Below are 11,969 nucleotides of genomic sequence, written 5' to 3'. Positions count from 1 at the left end.
AATAATGCAGAGAAGAAAGATAACGTACGCTACTGAAATGAAAACGTAAAAAGTCCCACCTTCGAATTATTTATCTTACCACATTTACTATGTAATTTAACTGAGCACTGTATGTCTCAAAAGCACAGCCAATGTGCTAGCAGCCACTACCGACATTGTTGAAATTCAATTCCCATTTAAAATCAACAGAACCCATACAGTGCCATATGCTTACTAAATTACCAAAGTTCAATGGGGTACAGCAAAACCACTTGTTCAAAACAGATATCTTTTCCCTTTTACCATTGTCACAATATCGAGCACGTTCTCTTCTTCTTCGGTTTAAGTTTCTCTCCACGAACCTCTTTCTATACAACAAAACAGATATCATAAGAGAGAGAAAGACTCTTTTTTTTCGATTCCACCCACATAACGCCTGATTTCTCGAACGAGAGTATAAAAAGCATCGTCCTTAGAGAGAAATACCTCGTTGAAAATATCCAAAATTAACTATTCTATCCCTACCACGCCCATTCTCGTTTTAGCCGACGTCTCCACATACGGTATTCCATAGTTCTTTCCAACCGACGCCGCGTGCTTCGAATCGACTTCTCGCTTCGGTAGATCGCACTTATTGCCAACCACTATAGACACACAAGGTGCTTCAGTATATATGCATACGTACCATTGATTCTATATAAAACACTTACAAACCATGGGCACATCATCTTCATCCTTCACACGCTTTATCTATAAAAACAAAAATAAAAAATTCTGACGTCAGAAAAAAATGCCATCCTATACCTGCTCTCGATAGACATCAATGTCTTCGAACGACTTCATATTGTTCACGGCGAAAACGCAGAGAAATCCCTCGCCCGTGCGCATGTACTGATCGCGCATCGCACTGTACTCCTCCTGGCCGGCCGTGTCGAGTATGTCGAGCAGGCACGTCTCGCCGTCGATTACGACCTGCTTCCGATAAGAATCCTCTACGGAAAAAAACAGCCGGTGTCCCCCCCGCTCGATCGAAAAAAAATGCCTTCCGCTTCCGTATCGGCAATTTTTTTCGCTTTCTCACCGATCGTTGGGTCGTATTCCTCGACGAAACTAACGACAAAAGGGGAAGATATTTGTTACGACCACGCCCTCTTTGTGGGTCCCCCCCCTCCGCTCGGTTTTGCGTGCCTCTAGCGCTCGTTCGTGCTCGAATATGCGCTGGAGTGTGCGCTTTCTTACTGATTTTGTATTAGCTGGATTGTGAGAGCGCTTTTTCCGACGCCACCCGCTGCAAACAGAGACTCGTTTTCGGTTTGGAGTTGTGCGTCGCGCTTTAGGCTTACCGCCGACTACAACGAGCTTGTATTCGGTCATGTTTCGGAACGATGAGAGCGGTCACTCGCTTTGCTACTACACTTTTTATAGGGCGAGACACACGACCTAAATTTAGCAGCCAACCAACGAAGGCGAAAATGATGCCCGGACGTCTTGTCCCGGAGACTCTCATGTTAAAGCATTCACGTGATATTTCCTATGCAAGATGTTTATTTTTTATCTTTCGCTTCCAGCGGGAAGCTAAGGCGAGGCTTACGCTGCACAGCTGGCCGCTTCGTAGTCGTAAAATTGCAAAAGAAGTGAATTATTATTCTTTAATGTTATTGTGTCACTATGCCCTGAGGCGATCGAACGTACGCAAATGGCCAGGTGCTAACAAAATTACTCTCCTAAAGCTGTTTACTACTTACCATACTTACCCTACTTGCGAATAGGTACGAAATAGAAAGTATGCCGTAATTTGTCAAGTCACTACGTCATATAGGACGAAGGCAGTTCGGAAGCTAGACATTCTCGTCGCGAAGTGCCGAATTGTTTGTTGTTCGCATACCTTGAATTTTTGCGTCTGGCAGATACTGTTTGTTTACCGACACACTCGTGCAGCGTACTTCCTGCCGCTTAGCCATTCTCTCTACTTTCTGCCCGCCCACATGCGCCTAAAGAGAGGTCAATCCTCTTGCATCAGCACAGTTGGTCACGCTCGCCTTCCGCTCGGCAACGTAAACAAAATTCCCCTGATGTCATTCTTCTTCGAATCCCACGTTGTTTGCCCAATAAGAACTCGCCGCGGGCGCCAAGTTCCCGTAGCGGCACGTGACGACACCGTCGCACCTCGAAGATGCATAAGTGCACGAGCCGAGTCGTGTGTGGCAGTCTCTTACCAGTCAATACGCGAGCGACGTCAAAAAATCAGACGCGGCAAACAATCAGCAGTTTTTTCAACAGACTAAGACATCGTCATGGAGTCATCGTCTGCATTAGGAAATATTTCAATTGTCGCCACCGCCGCCGTCTATGTGGTCGTCGGCTGTCTCGTCGTTTTACTGCCGGCACTCGTCGTTGCATTTGCTTACACGACGCGACGTAGCAAGACCGACAACGCTGGCGACAGCGACGACGCGACGGCGGCGGCGAGTGGGACCACCCAGAAGTTGTCCCAGTACGAAGTACACAAGCAGCACGAGCGAACGGAAGGCGCCGAGCAAGTACTGATCACGGTAGGCGATAGGAAGTGTAGACTAAGAATTGGGTCCGTCTAGCGACGAAAACGGGCGTTTAGAGGGGTGATTTAGTAGTGAAATGAACCGCGGCGGTCGCGTCGGGATACCCAGAATCGTTTTCGCCTAAACGAAGTCGTTATTGGCGTTTAGGAAGCGCGATTCTCTCGATCGGGGAAGTTGATGGGTCAACACGGAGCACATTGGTATGCGCCTCCGCTCTGTACGTACAGAGTGCGTTGGAGGGGGGACTGCCTACCGCAGTGCCTGTTAAATATGCGAACGGGTCGCGCGCAGTCTCTCTATATGGAAATTAGTCGTGCTCGGTCTGTTTTCGGTTCGTAACCAAAGCCGCATTCCATTCTTTCTCACCTACGGGGGGACGAGGGGTCGTCTTCTAATCGATCCTAATTCAGGCCACCCACTCAATAAATAAAATCGGATCAAATCAAGCCCTTTTTGTTGCACTAGCATCGAATTAGCGCTCTGTATCCGCCCGTCTCGCTACGCCGTCTAGACCACCCGCACACTGACTATTTCGATCTAGGGAGGCGCGGGATTTTTGGGAAGCTATTTGGTCGACGAACTCGTTCGTCGACCGGCGACCGACGTTCACGTTTTCGACCTTCGCCTACCGGATTCGAAGCGACGATGTCCGCGCGTCGCTTCCTACACCCGAGGCGACGTGACCGACCTTGAACACGTCACCAAAGCGTTGGCGGGTATTCATACCGTCTTTCACGTCGCCGGCGTGTCGAGTCATGATCTCGACGTTGCCGTGACGAAAAAGGTAAAAAGATGGGCGAATTTTACGATTTTCGTTTCTAAGTTCATTTTCTTTAGATGACTTATAAAATCAACGTCACGGGAACGGAAAACATCGTTCGAGCGTGCAAGGAAAACGGCGTCAAAAAATTGATTTTTACGAGCACGTGCATTGCGGTAAAAAGGAAAACCTAATTTTCGTTACCAAAACCCTACGTTTGTTTGTTCAATTAGACGCTCGGTAAAAACGACCGCGAAGCCAAAGGCTGGACGGAAGCGCAACCGTATCCAGAAGAGCCCGTCAACGAGTACGCGTCGTCGAAAATCGCCGCGGAGAAAATCGTGCGCAAAGCGAATGGACGCGCGGGTCTCGCGACGTGCGTCGTGCGACCGGCGGGAATGTTCGGAATCGGCGACAACGTATGTGGAACCGAAATAGTTTACTAAAAGATCGTTCTGTTGAGACTAAGTTCGTGTACCTGATTTAGATAATGGCCGACATGGCACTGCGGGGAAAGGATAATTACTACATCGGTGACGGAACGGCGCATTTGGACGTAATCGACGTTTATTCGGCCGTGCACGGGCACCTGTGCGCCGCTAAGCACTTGTCACCCGCAGGCAATAAGGTAAATAAATAGTTATAATTTGACACTATTGGGGGAAAGACTCTGCGTTCCCCCCCAGCCTCCTATCGCCGCGGGGAAAACGTATAACATCACCGGTGGTCGACCGGTCATGTACAAGGAATTTTTCGGTAAGTCAGACACGTGAATGATAGATGGGGGGGCATGCAGATTATATTTGAATTCGCTTCCGTGTAGGTGGCTTATGCAAGGGACGCGAATCGTTCTGGGGACACCGGCCACCCAAGAAGATTCCCGTTCAGATTGCCAGTCTATTTGCGTCGGTCAATGAGATCGTCTACAACGCGTTCGGCGTCGTGCCGTTCGCGCGTTCCCTCACAAAGTACGTACCTTTTTGATATGTCTGCGTGCATATCCTTATGCGATTATTTTTTTTTCCTTCGAAGGTTGTCCGTCGATTTGACGCAGCGAACGTACTGGTTCGACAATTCTCTGGCGGCGAAAGAAATCGGCTATTCGCCTTTGAAGTCGTGGCGAAACGCCGTGGACGACGTCGTGAAGGACTACCGTCACCGATTGAGACCGCAATCCCAACCGAATCCCCACTCCATCCCATGAGGGAGGGTAGTGTCGGCGTCGTCAGAACGCCGCGCTGCCGAAGAAGATACATACATTAGGGGCGCCACCCGGACTCCCGCACATGTACCTTTAGCAAGTAGATCCTCGTCCTAGTTCACGCTGAACAGACGATTTTATATGCCAACTTGCGCTTGCAAAACTATTTATGAAAAGAAAGCCTAGCGAAAGCAGAAGAGAAAAAACAAAAAAAAAAATTCATTGCGTTGTCAGCTTCGCTCTTTTTTTTTCGCCACCACAAATTTACGGGTGCTCGTACGCTTTAGCCGTGTGTTTGAATTCCGCCACGTCGCTCGTCGTCAACACGATCGAACCGGGCGGATCGACGACGGGGAAACGTCGCCCGGCGCCGTACAGTTCGACGACGAGTCGACGACGTTGTTGACCGCCGCTGGCGACGTAGTTGCGATAGAAATCGACCAAGTCGCCGGGACCGGTGCGATCGATTCCGTTTCGAATCGAAGCGGCGATCTGCGCCGATCGATTGAACAGGTTCTCGCCCGACGTTATCTCGTCCCAATAAGCGTCGGACGCTTCTTGGAGCGAGATGCGTCGCGCCGTCAATTGGTCGATCGCCGATTGTTCGAGTTGGCGATATTCGGTCTCGCTTCTCCCGAGCGACTCTATCGTCGTCATGAAGGAGTCGACGAAGGCGTCGGATCGTCGACGAAGATAATCGGCGTCGTAGGTCGCGCTTTGGATGATTACCTGGAAGGAGAGGACGTTTTCGAAGCGATGCGTTCGACAGGCGACGATGTAGCCGAGTTGTTCTTTCGTACGCAGCTGATCGAAACAAGGATTCTGAGAGGAAAGAATTGAAGATGAAGTCTCTGCGCAGACCCGCGATCTTATACTTTGATTTTGAGCTCCAATAAGGCGAGTAGAACGGTCAGGCGAAGTTTTTCCGACGAGCAAACGGGTTGCCTTTTGGCAGAGAAACATGCTTGTCCAATCTAAAGTACGCACGTATCGGAATTTATTTATTTTTTCGATTTCGTCCTTGTTCTTTACCTGATAAACGACGCGAATGGCTGAGTTCACGTTCGCGGGATCGAGCCCCTTCATTCGCAAAATATACGAGCTGTTAGCGGGAATTTGAAGCCTTTGGGGCGGCGGAACGACGGGAGGCGACGATCGCAATTCGTCTTTCAAAATGCTCTCCACGAGACGAACGTAGCCAAGAGCCTTATAAGAACTTTTAATCGCAAAAAAAAAACAAGAGAAAAATTCCCTTTTTCTACCTGGACTTTATTCACATTTCCGTGAGCTAGACACGTCACGGAGGCTGTAGACAATATGTCTTTTGCAAAGGCAATGAACGCTTCCTTGGTAATATTTCCCAGAGTTTTCTCCCCCTCTAATACCGGCCACCGAATTTTCTCCAAGACAACACTAGGTAAAAAAAAGTGCAATGGCATCAGAGAAGCAAACAGTACTGTAGTAAATTTATACTTCGAGTAGTCGTAGGCTGTCAAATAGGGCTGCTGCGACGTCGGATAATTAGCATAGTAGAGTTTCAACTGGTCAAGCGAAAGGTCGTAGCGACCCAAATTGTCCAAAGAAGTCGTGTTTAGACGACCTATGGACACGGCGACCATTTACATATGAATACTTGATTTATTGTCTAATTTAAAGACTATGGGTGACCGGTCATATTATTATATACACTTACCAAGGTTAGCAAATCGAGTGAAAACGTCGCGAACAAAATTGGACATGATCACTTCGTCGCTGTAGCCAGACAACTTGACAGTAAAGCCAGTATACGTCATATCGACGGAATAGGTAAATGACGCGAGTGTCGCCGAATAGAGAGGCTCGTAGAGCAAGTTCTTCATCACGTACTCGTACAGATACGCCATAGCGGAGTGAAAGGGGTCCCTATAGGTGAGCGGCGTCGTGAAACTGAAATATAAGTTCATGCGAGGCAGACGAAACTCGGCGTCGTGTTTCCACCACAACGACGAGAATGGCGTCTTCCCAGGCGGCATCAGCTGAGGACTCTCCGCCGCTGCTTGAGACGACGGCTCCGGAAGAAGCGTGAAGTTCGTTGGTATGAATCGATTTCGCGTGGGTAGAGAGAGACCGTTTGGGTCATTAACGTCGTTCCACAACTTGAGCAAGTTGTTGGGAATCGATTCGTAGTGGTATCTAGAGAAAAATGAACAGTAGCGTTAAACATAACGAGATCATAAGGTGGTCCATCTTACTTCGTTCCGTACCACTTTTCGGTCTGATCCAAATCCGGCCAAGATCCTGTTCTACTATTCGAACTGCTTGCAATGAATAGGACGAGATTCTCCGGCGTGAGCACGCTAAGCGCTTCGCGCAGTCTGTCCGCGTCGTAGACGCGAAGGGACGGAGCGAGAAGAAACCCAGCCGGATCCACGACCGCTTGCATCGTGGACGCTATAGACGTGACATAGCGATCCGGATCGCTGTACGATTTATACCGAAAATTGATGTCGTCGACGAGAATACGCTCGTCCCACAACGACTTGTCGACGACGTTCGCCTTCATGAGATTAACGTAGCGAAAGACGTAGCGAACAATCTCATCGGCATTCGCCAGACCATCATCAGTCAAAGTTATACTAATCTAGAAATAAAATATATATACATAAAGAAGAGCCTTGGCTAAGTATGGGGACTAAGAAAAGCTTTACTATACATACGTATATTAATTCTTTACCGTGTAGAGTAAAAAGAGGCGCGTCGACACTTCGCTTCCTGCCGAAAGTTTCGTTGCCCATTTTCGTCCTCTGAGCACGGAGATGATACTTCCGGGTCCCTCGTCGCCCAGAAAAGAGCCGAGATAGTCGCCAATTGCATCGCTAGGCGAAAGAGACCATCGCAGCTGAAGCAAGTGTCCGTCGCTCAGCAACTCGATCCACACTCGTTTCGCCGCGTAATCGGAGGGGAATGGTTGTACGCTAAAACGAGGCGCTTCCGCATTGGTATTAGGAATCAACGAGAAATATTTTGTAATCCAATTTTCGAGGTCGTGCAAATCGTGTCGACCCAAGACGACGAGCTGCATCTGATTCGCCGAATAGTGAGCCGCGTGAAACTCGAGTAGACGATCGTGAATTCCCGATACGTTGAGAGTCTCGATATTGCCCGTGCTGAATTTATGAAAAGGCGACTTCGGATTGGACACCGTCTTAATCATCTGCCACAAACGCCACTGATCGTTATTAATATTCTTCCCGTGCTCCGAAGCGACGGCATTCATCTCCCGTCCCGCCGACGAAGCCGTAAAAAGAGGCGATATGAAAAATTGACTGAATCGATCGAGAGCCCCGGATAGCGCTCCCCATTCAATTTTGAAATGATAATTCGTCACCTCCTGGGCCGTGAAGGCGTTGTCGTAGCCGCCGTTCTCCGAAAGATATCCCGCATAATCGTCCTCGCCCGGATACTTCTTCGTTCCGAGAAAGAGCATGTGTTCGCAGAAGTGAGCAAGACCGAGAACATCCGGGGGATCGCTCATGGTGCCGACGTTGACCGTGAGCGCTGCGGCGCCGTAATCGGTCTCCGGGTCGGATATGAGCAGCGCGCGGAGCTCGTTCGAGAGGGTGACGACGCGATACGAGCGACGATCCGTTTCCGGTTTCACGATCGCGTCCGACGAGTCTTTCGATTCGTTTTTGCGCGCTGCTTCGCCTACGGCGATGCCGATTACAACCGCTGCGACGATTATGAAGGATACGATGGAGATTTTCGTCGCGATCGGGTGTTTCTTTGTCCATCGTTTCGTGCGCGACCAGCATGACGGCGAGGATTGATTCTCTTTGAATTGCGCGTAGTCTTCCTCGTCCTGCGAGCTCTCTTCGGTGTCCTGTAGCTTGAGAAGACGCTGGTCGTCTTCTGCCATGCTCCGGGGGCCTGCTCCAGGCGTTTGCGCAAGTGCGATTTCTCCTGTAGCGCGCGCGCTCAAATGCGGTGTTCGTCAACGACGATGAAGTTAGACTACTAGAGCATTTGCCTGCAATCGCTTGAATTGTCTAAGAGAGAACAATAGAAACACTAACAGTCACAATACGTTTACGTGCTTACCCTATGACGTCACAAGAATAATTAAGTTGGCCGTTTATCTACACCACGTGCCTCCTTTAGTATAATTAACCCAAAATATTCTCTACACAGCTAAACGTGATTTTTATAATTTAGCTACCGAAGAATATAATAATTGATTTTTTTTCTATCTCTTCTCTGGCGCGCCCATGTGCGCAAAATGACTACTAGTATAAGGCGGAGGGGCGGGCTGGGGCACTCTTCCAATCGCAATACCGGGCGGCCCGCGAAACCCCGGCGGCGGTCGAGCCACGCGATGAACGGAAAACGGCACAGGCGGCGGCGGTAGATAGGGAAAGGGAGCTCGAAACGGCGGCGGTCCGTAGAGTCGATAGCCCATTGGCATTCGGGGTGGAAGAGGAGGAGGGGGCGGTGGGGGAGCGTCATTTTGGGTATACGTCGGAATAATCTGCTTAGATAGAAGTGGTCATCGTCGAGGAGCGCTATGACGTTACGCGGGTCTACCTGAACCTCCGCCGGTCGGACGTAGGACGGCTGCGACGTGGATTCTGTCCAGACGTACTGTTGCGTTGGAAGACCGGGCATCGCGCCCAAAGGAACAGAACGAGACGCTGGCGGCGGAAGAGGAGGAGGTGGAGGAGAAGACGGGGGGCCTACATACACATAGGGAAAAAAATTGTTTATGTGGGAAACGAAACCCGCGAGGTCATATATATCTTGCTATGGTACGTAAACGTCTTATAATAGGGATTTGGTGTTGCTCACCTTGCATAAGCAGTCCTTGGGGCATTCGCGAAGATTGAGTGACGAAAACGTCGCTGTTTGCCGACGTTACGGCGACGTGTTGAGGTCGTACACTGTCTGCAAGACATCAAGTTATGAAGACTACTGTACACACTTTTCGACCAGACTTTACTTGCGAAATTGATATTTACATTCGGCAACATTTGACGCAATCCCTTTTGCCAATTACCGTCTGCATTCACAGAATTTTCTCCCTTGGTTTCCGACTGTTTCTCTTGGAGCCAGTAAAGGGAATCGGTAGTCTCTTTAGGATCCCGCCCGTCGGGCGATAAGGCCTCATTGGCGCTCTTTTCGGCGTCACTGTCGACCTGCTGAGCCACCTCGCGCAATTCCTCGTTCATAATCTGCTCCAACTGCCTCGAAGCGACCTCAAATTCTAAAAATATTTATTGAAAAAATAGGTCATCGTGACTCGTCCCAACCCAAATCGTCCTCATTGGTGGTCTCTTCGTCGACGAGAGGCCATTCGGATTGAATAGACGGAGCCCAACTTTCTCCCAGAGGCCTCCCAATCCCCACGCTATATACATGCATATTAATTAATGCCTATCTATACTACGTGCTCAATACAGACCTTCCAGGCTCTTTACTTGAGCCGCTGCTCTCTAATAATAATAATACGAGACTACTATAAAGGAAATTTCCTAAAGGGAAGCTCCCACCTTCTTTATCACTTTTCTTCCGCAACGCTTCCGGCAATTTAACTCCAGTGTCCACGATAGCGCTGTTCAACGCTTCTCTGAGCAATTTCTCTTCTTCTTCTTCTTCAGATGCGCCTTTCTGCCAGACGCTCTGCTGCCCCACGTGTCCTTGATGGGCTGTCACCGTCGAACTTCCCAGCGTTCCAGCACTGCTGCCCATTGAAACGGGGTGCGGATACGCAGTGGGATTAAATGCCATGGATAAGCGAGCCATATCGTTAAATATTTGATGCATATTCAAAGGCCCCATTAGAGGATTCTCGTGCGTTTCCGTTGGCTCTTCGGCTTGAGGAGATTCCCGCTTCGCTTTGATATTTGACGTCATTTCGTCTGGCTTTGTTTCTACGACGGGTTCACTGTGTATGCAGAAAAAATTTAAAATAGACGGGTTGTGTGACGTCACAATGCGTCTATATCTACCGCTTGATCTTGCGCGCGTTGGACTGCAAGGCGGGGTTCCCCGTCTAGAGAGGTAGAAATATAAAAAAACCAAGACAAATCAAAAAAAAAAGATATCGTTACCAGTTCGCGAGGCCTAAGGGGAAATACTCATATAGATACATATAGGTATAAAGATGCCTACTTGTCTGAGCCGGCTAAATGAGCGAGAGCCATTGCTTCGAATGCAACGTGCTTACTAAATACAGTGCGTGACTATAAGATAAGAAGACTTCTACTCCTGTCCATGATACCCCATCTGCATTTCTTCTTTGGTGAAACTTGCCTCGTCATCTCCTAGTTCGTGAAGAAACATGCAATCCTATACGCAGAAATATAAAATACGCGGACCCTTGAACGCTGCAGGTTGTCTCACGTGTTTAAAACAGGGTTGACACTTTAGAAAATTAACGCAATATTTCGACGTTCCAAACGACACTCTTAAATGACGACCGTCAATAAATGTATCATTAATTGCTTTAATCGCTTTAGCAGCATCCTATAGTATAATTCAACTAGAATCTATTTAAAAACGTCCAATTCTTCCATCTTACCTCCTTTCTTGCGTACGTGACGTATGCACTTAGACTTGGGCCCTTACATCAGACAATTGCAATAAATCAACAGATAATTCTTTTGCGCCCTACTTGTGGTCCCGGGTATTCCGTCGAATTAACTATGATGTTTCGAATTTTTCCAAATTTTCCGCAATATTCGTACCGCTTCAGCACGTCCGGATCGGCCACGCGCGGCGGAAGACCGATAATGAAGACCAAATTCAGTCGAATTACTCTCACGCCGTCCAAATGTTTTCGATTTTCGACCGTCTGCCGTTTCTTTTCCTGACTCCTTTGCTTCCGAGAATCCTTCGATTTTTGAACTCTAAAAAAAAGTTGTGCCATTGCGCGAAGATGTGCTATGACGTCAGAATACTGTTCAGCTGTCAAGGGAATGTATTCGGCGGGATTCTCGGGATAAAGCTAAATAATTAATTAATTAATTGATGAATCAGCTAAGGAATATTTGAATAATATTTTACTTTTCGACATGCCGGGCACAATCCGTTCTCGTTCGTGCGTATTCGATGCCAGCAAAATCTGCACACCTGAAAACGCGCTTTTGCCCCTTCTCCTTTCAATTTTCGAAGGACTAACTTGATAACCGCACGTGCACGGATAGAAATTGATGTCGTCTATTTCCAATGGCTCCATGCAAAGGGGGCACTGTTCGACGAAGGAGAGGAGGGTTCGTCAGGCGAGTTTGGGGGTGCGGGAACGCTTACTTCGGGTGCTTCGTCACCGGAGGTCATCATCGCCTCGGTTTTCGAACGTTTTTCGACAATTGGAAGGACTTCGTGACGTCTATAGACAATTCGAGTCTGATCTGGGGCTGCGAGAACGCTCGAGGAGGCTTCGGGACGACTTCTAATGGGAAAGTGTTGTCTCGATCTAGCCCGGATTGCCGAGTGC

At 48.7% G+C, this 11,969-nt stretch overlaps 4 protein-coding genes across 6 annotated transcripts; 1 reads left to right on the top strand and 3 right to left on the bottom strand.

The window, feature by feature from the left end:
- Positions 1–132: 132 nt before the first annotated feature.
- Positions 133–2,135, bottom strand: LOC136198713 (GTPase KRas-like). 2 transcript variants are annotated; one of them, XM_065988721.1, is made up of 11 exons: positions 2,019–2,135; positions 1,865–1,970; positions 1,571–1,817; positions 1,323–1,510; positions 1,219–1,267; positions 1,061–1,089; positions 784–971; positions 690–729; positions 505–623; positions 409–450; positions 133–347 (listed from the first exon to the last, which is right to left on the bottom strand). In XM_065988721.1, the coding sequence occupies exons 4-11, from the start codon at positions 1,351–1,353 to the stop codon at positions 288–290; spliced, it is 558 nt and encodes a 185-aa protein (XP_065844793.1). In that variant the 5' UTR covers positions 1,354–1,510; positions 1,571–1,817; positions 1,865–1,970; positions 2,019–2,135; the 3' UTR covers positions 133–287. The 2 variants fall into 2 exon arrangements, with proteins under 2 accessions (XP_065844793.1, XP_065844794.1); XM_065988722.1 differs by having other exon boundaries at positions 1,323–1,686; positions 1,734–1,817.
- Positions 2,136–2,189: 54 nt separating this feature from the next.
- Positions 2,190–4,722, top strand: LOC136198698 (sterol-4-alpha-carboxylate 3-dehydrogenase, decarboxylating-like). Its single transcript, XM_065988707.1, has 8 exons — positions 2,190–2,531; positions 3,079–3,321; positions 3,375–3,473; positions 3,531–3,716; positions 3,785–3,925; positions 3,984–4,053; positions 4,121–4,265; positions 4,330–4,722. Exons 1-8 carry the CDS (start codon positions 2,274–2,276, stop codon positions 4,499–4,501), a joined length of 1,314 nt encoding a protein of 437 aa, XP_065844779.1. The 5' UTR covers positions 2,190–2,273; the 3' UTR covers positions 4,502–4,722.
- Positions 4,648–8,710, bottom strand: LOC136198681 (insulin-degrading enzyme-like). Its single transcript, XM_065988689.1, has 9 exons — positions 8,579–8,710; positions 7,212–8,526; positions 6,730–7,118; positions 6,192–6,670; positions 5,972–6,098; positions 5,761–5,911; positions 5,531–5,704; positions 5,374–5,472; positions 4,648–5,320 (listed from the first exon to the last, which is right to left on the bottom strand). Exons 2-9 carry the CDS (start codon positions 8,394–8,396, stop codon positions 4,763–4,765), a joined length of 3,162 nt encoding a protein of 1,053 aa, XP_065844761.1. The 5' UTR covers positions 8,397–8,526; positions 8,579–8,710; the 3' UTR covers positions 4,648–4,762.
- Positions 8,627–11,951, bottom strand: LOC136198687 (uncharacterized). 2 transcript variants are annotated; one of them, XM_065988695.1, is made up of 18 exons: positions 11,783–11,951; positions 11,655–11,723; positions 11,540–11,605; positions 11,434–11,480; positions 11,148–11,382; positions 11,055–11,096; positions 10,877–10,999; positions 10,755–10,822; positions 10,646–10,699; positions 10,585–10,597; positions 10,483–10,526; positions 10,024–10,418; positions 9,936–9,966; positions 9,784–9,881; positions 9,474–9,737; positions 9,323–9,418; positions 9,062–9,210; positions 8,627–9,008 (listed from the first exon to the last, which is right to left on the bottom strand). In XM_065988695.1, exons 1-18 carry the CDS (start codon positions 11,810–11,812, stop codon positions 8,724–8,726), a joined length of 2,109 nt encoding a protein of 702 aa, XP_065844767.1. In that variant the 5' UTR covers positions 11,813–11,951; the 3' UTR covers positions 8,627–8,723. The 2 variants fall into 2 exon arrangements, with proteins under 2 accessions (XP_065844767.1, XP_065844768.1); XM_065988696.1 differs by having other exon boundaries at positions 8,627–9,005.
- Positions 11,952–11,969: the final 18 nt, after the last annotated feature.

The sequence above is a fragment of the Oscarella lobularis genome, chromosome 19 (genome assembly GCF_947507565.1).
Source record: "Oscarella lobularis chromosome 19, ooOscLobu1.1, whole genome shotgun sequence".
Taxonomy (NCBI): domain Eukaryota; kingdom Metazoa; phylum Porifera; class Homoscleromorpha; order Homosclerophorida; family Oscarellidae; genus Oscarella; species Oscarella lobularis.
Note: the sequence above shows the minus strand (reverse complement) of the source record. Positions and strands in the feature narration are given on the sequence as shown.

Bases quoted from the DNA above. Each gene is read 5' to 3' on its own strand.
- LOC136198698 (XM_065988707.1), top strand. From the start codon at position 2,274: ATGGAGTCATCGTCTGCATTAGGAAATATTTCAATTGTCGCCACCGCC. The intron at 3,322-3,374 runs GTAAAAAGATGG...CATTTTCTTTAG, and splicing joins ACGTTGCCGTGACGAAAAAG to ATGACTTATAAAATCAACGT. The intron at 4,266-4,329 runs GTACGTACCTTT...TTTCCTTCGAAG, and splicing joins TTCGCGCGTTCCCTCACAAA to GTTGTCCGTCGATTTGACGC.
- LOC136198681 (XM_065988689.1), bottom strand. From the start codon at position 8,396: ATGGCAGAAGACGACCAGCGTCTTCTCAAGCTACAGGACACCGAAGAG. The intron at 6,671-6,729 runs GTAAGATGGACC...ATTTTTCTCTAG, and splicing joins GAAAAGTGGTACGGAACGAA to ATACCACTACGAATCGATTC. The intron at 5,473-5,530 runs GTAAAGAACAAG...TGCGTACTTTAG, and splicing joins CCATTCGCGTCGTTTATCAG to ATTGGACAAGCATGTTTCTC.
- LOC136198687 (XM_065988695.1), bottom strand. From the start codon at position 11,812: ATGATGACCTCCGGTGACGAAGCACCCGAA. The intron at 10,419-10,482 runs GTAGATATAGAC...CTGCATACACAG, and splicing joins AACGCGCGCAAGATCAAGCG to TGAACCCGTCGTAGAAACAA. The intron at 9,967-10,023 runs GTGGGAGCTTCC...TATTATTATTAG, and splicing joins GAAGAAAAGTGATAAAGAAG to AGAGCAGCGGCTCAAGTAAA.
- LOC136198713 (XM_065988721.1), bottom strand. From the start codon at position 1,353: ATGACCGAATACAAGCTCGTTGTAGTCGGCG. The intron at 1,090-1,218 runs GTAAGAAAGCGC...TTTTGTCGTTAG, and splicing joins ATCCAGCTAATACAAAATCA to TTTCGTCGAGGAATACGACC. The intron at 348-408 runs GTGGGTGGAATC...TTTGTTGTATAG, and splicing joins TTCGAGAAATCAGGCGTTAT to AAAGAGGTTCGTGGAGAGAA.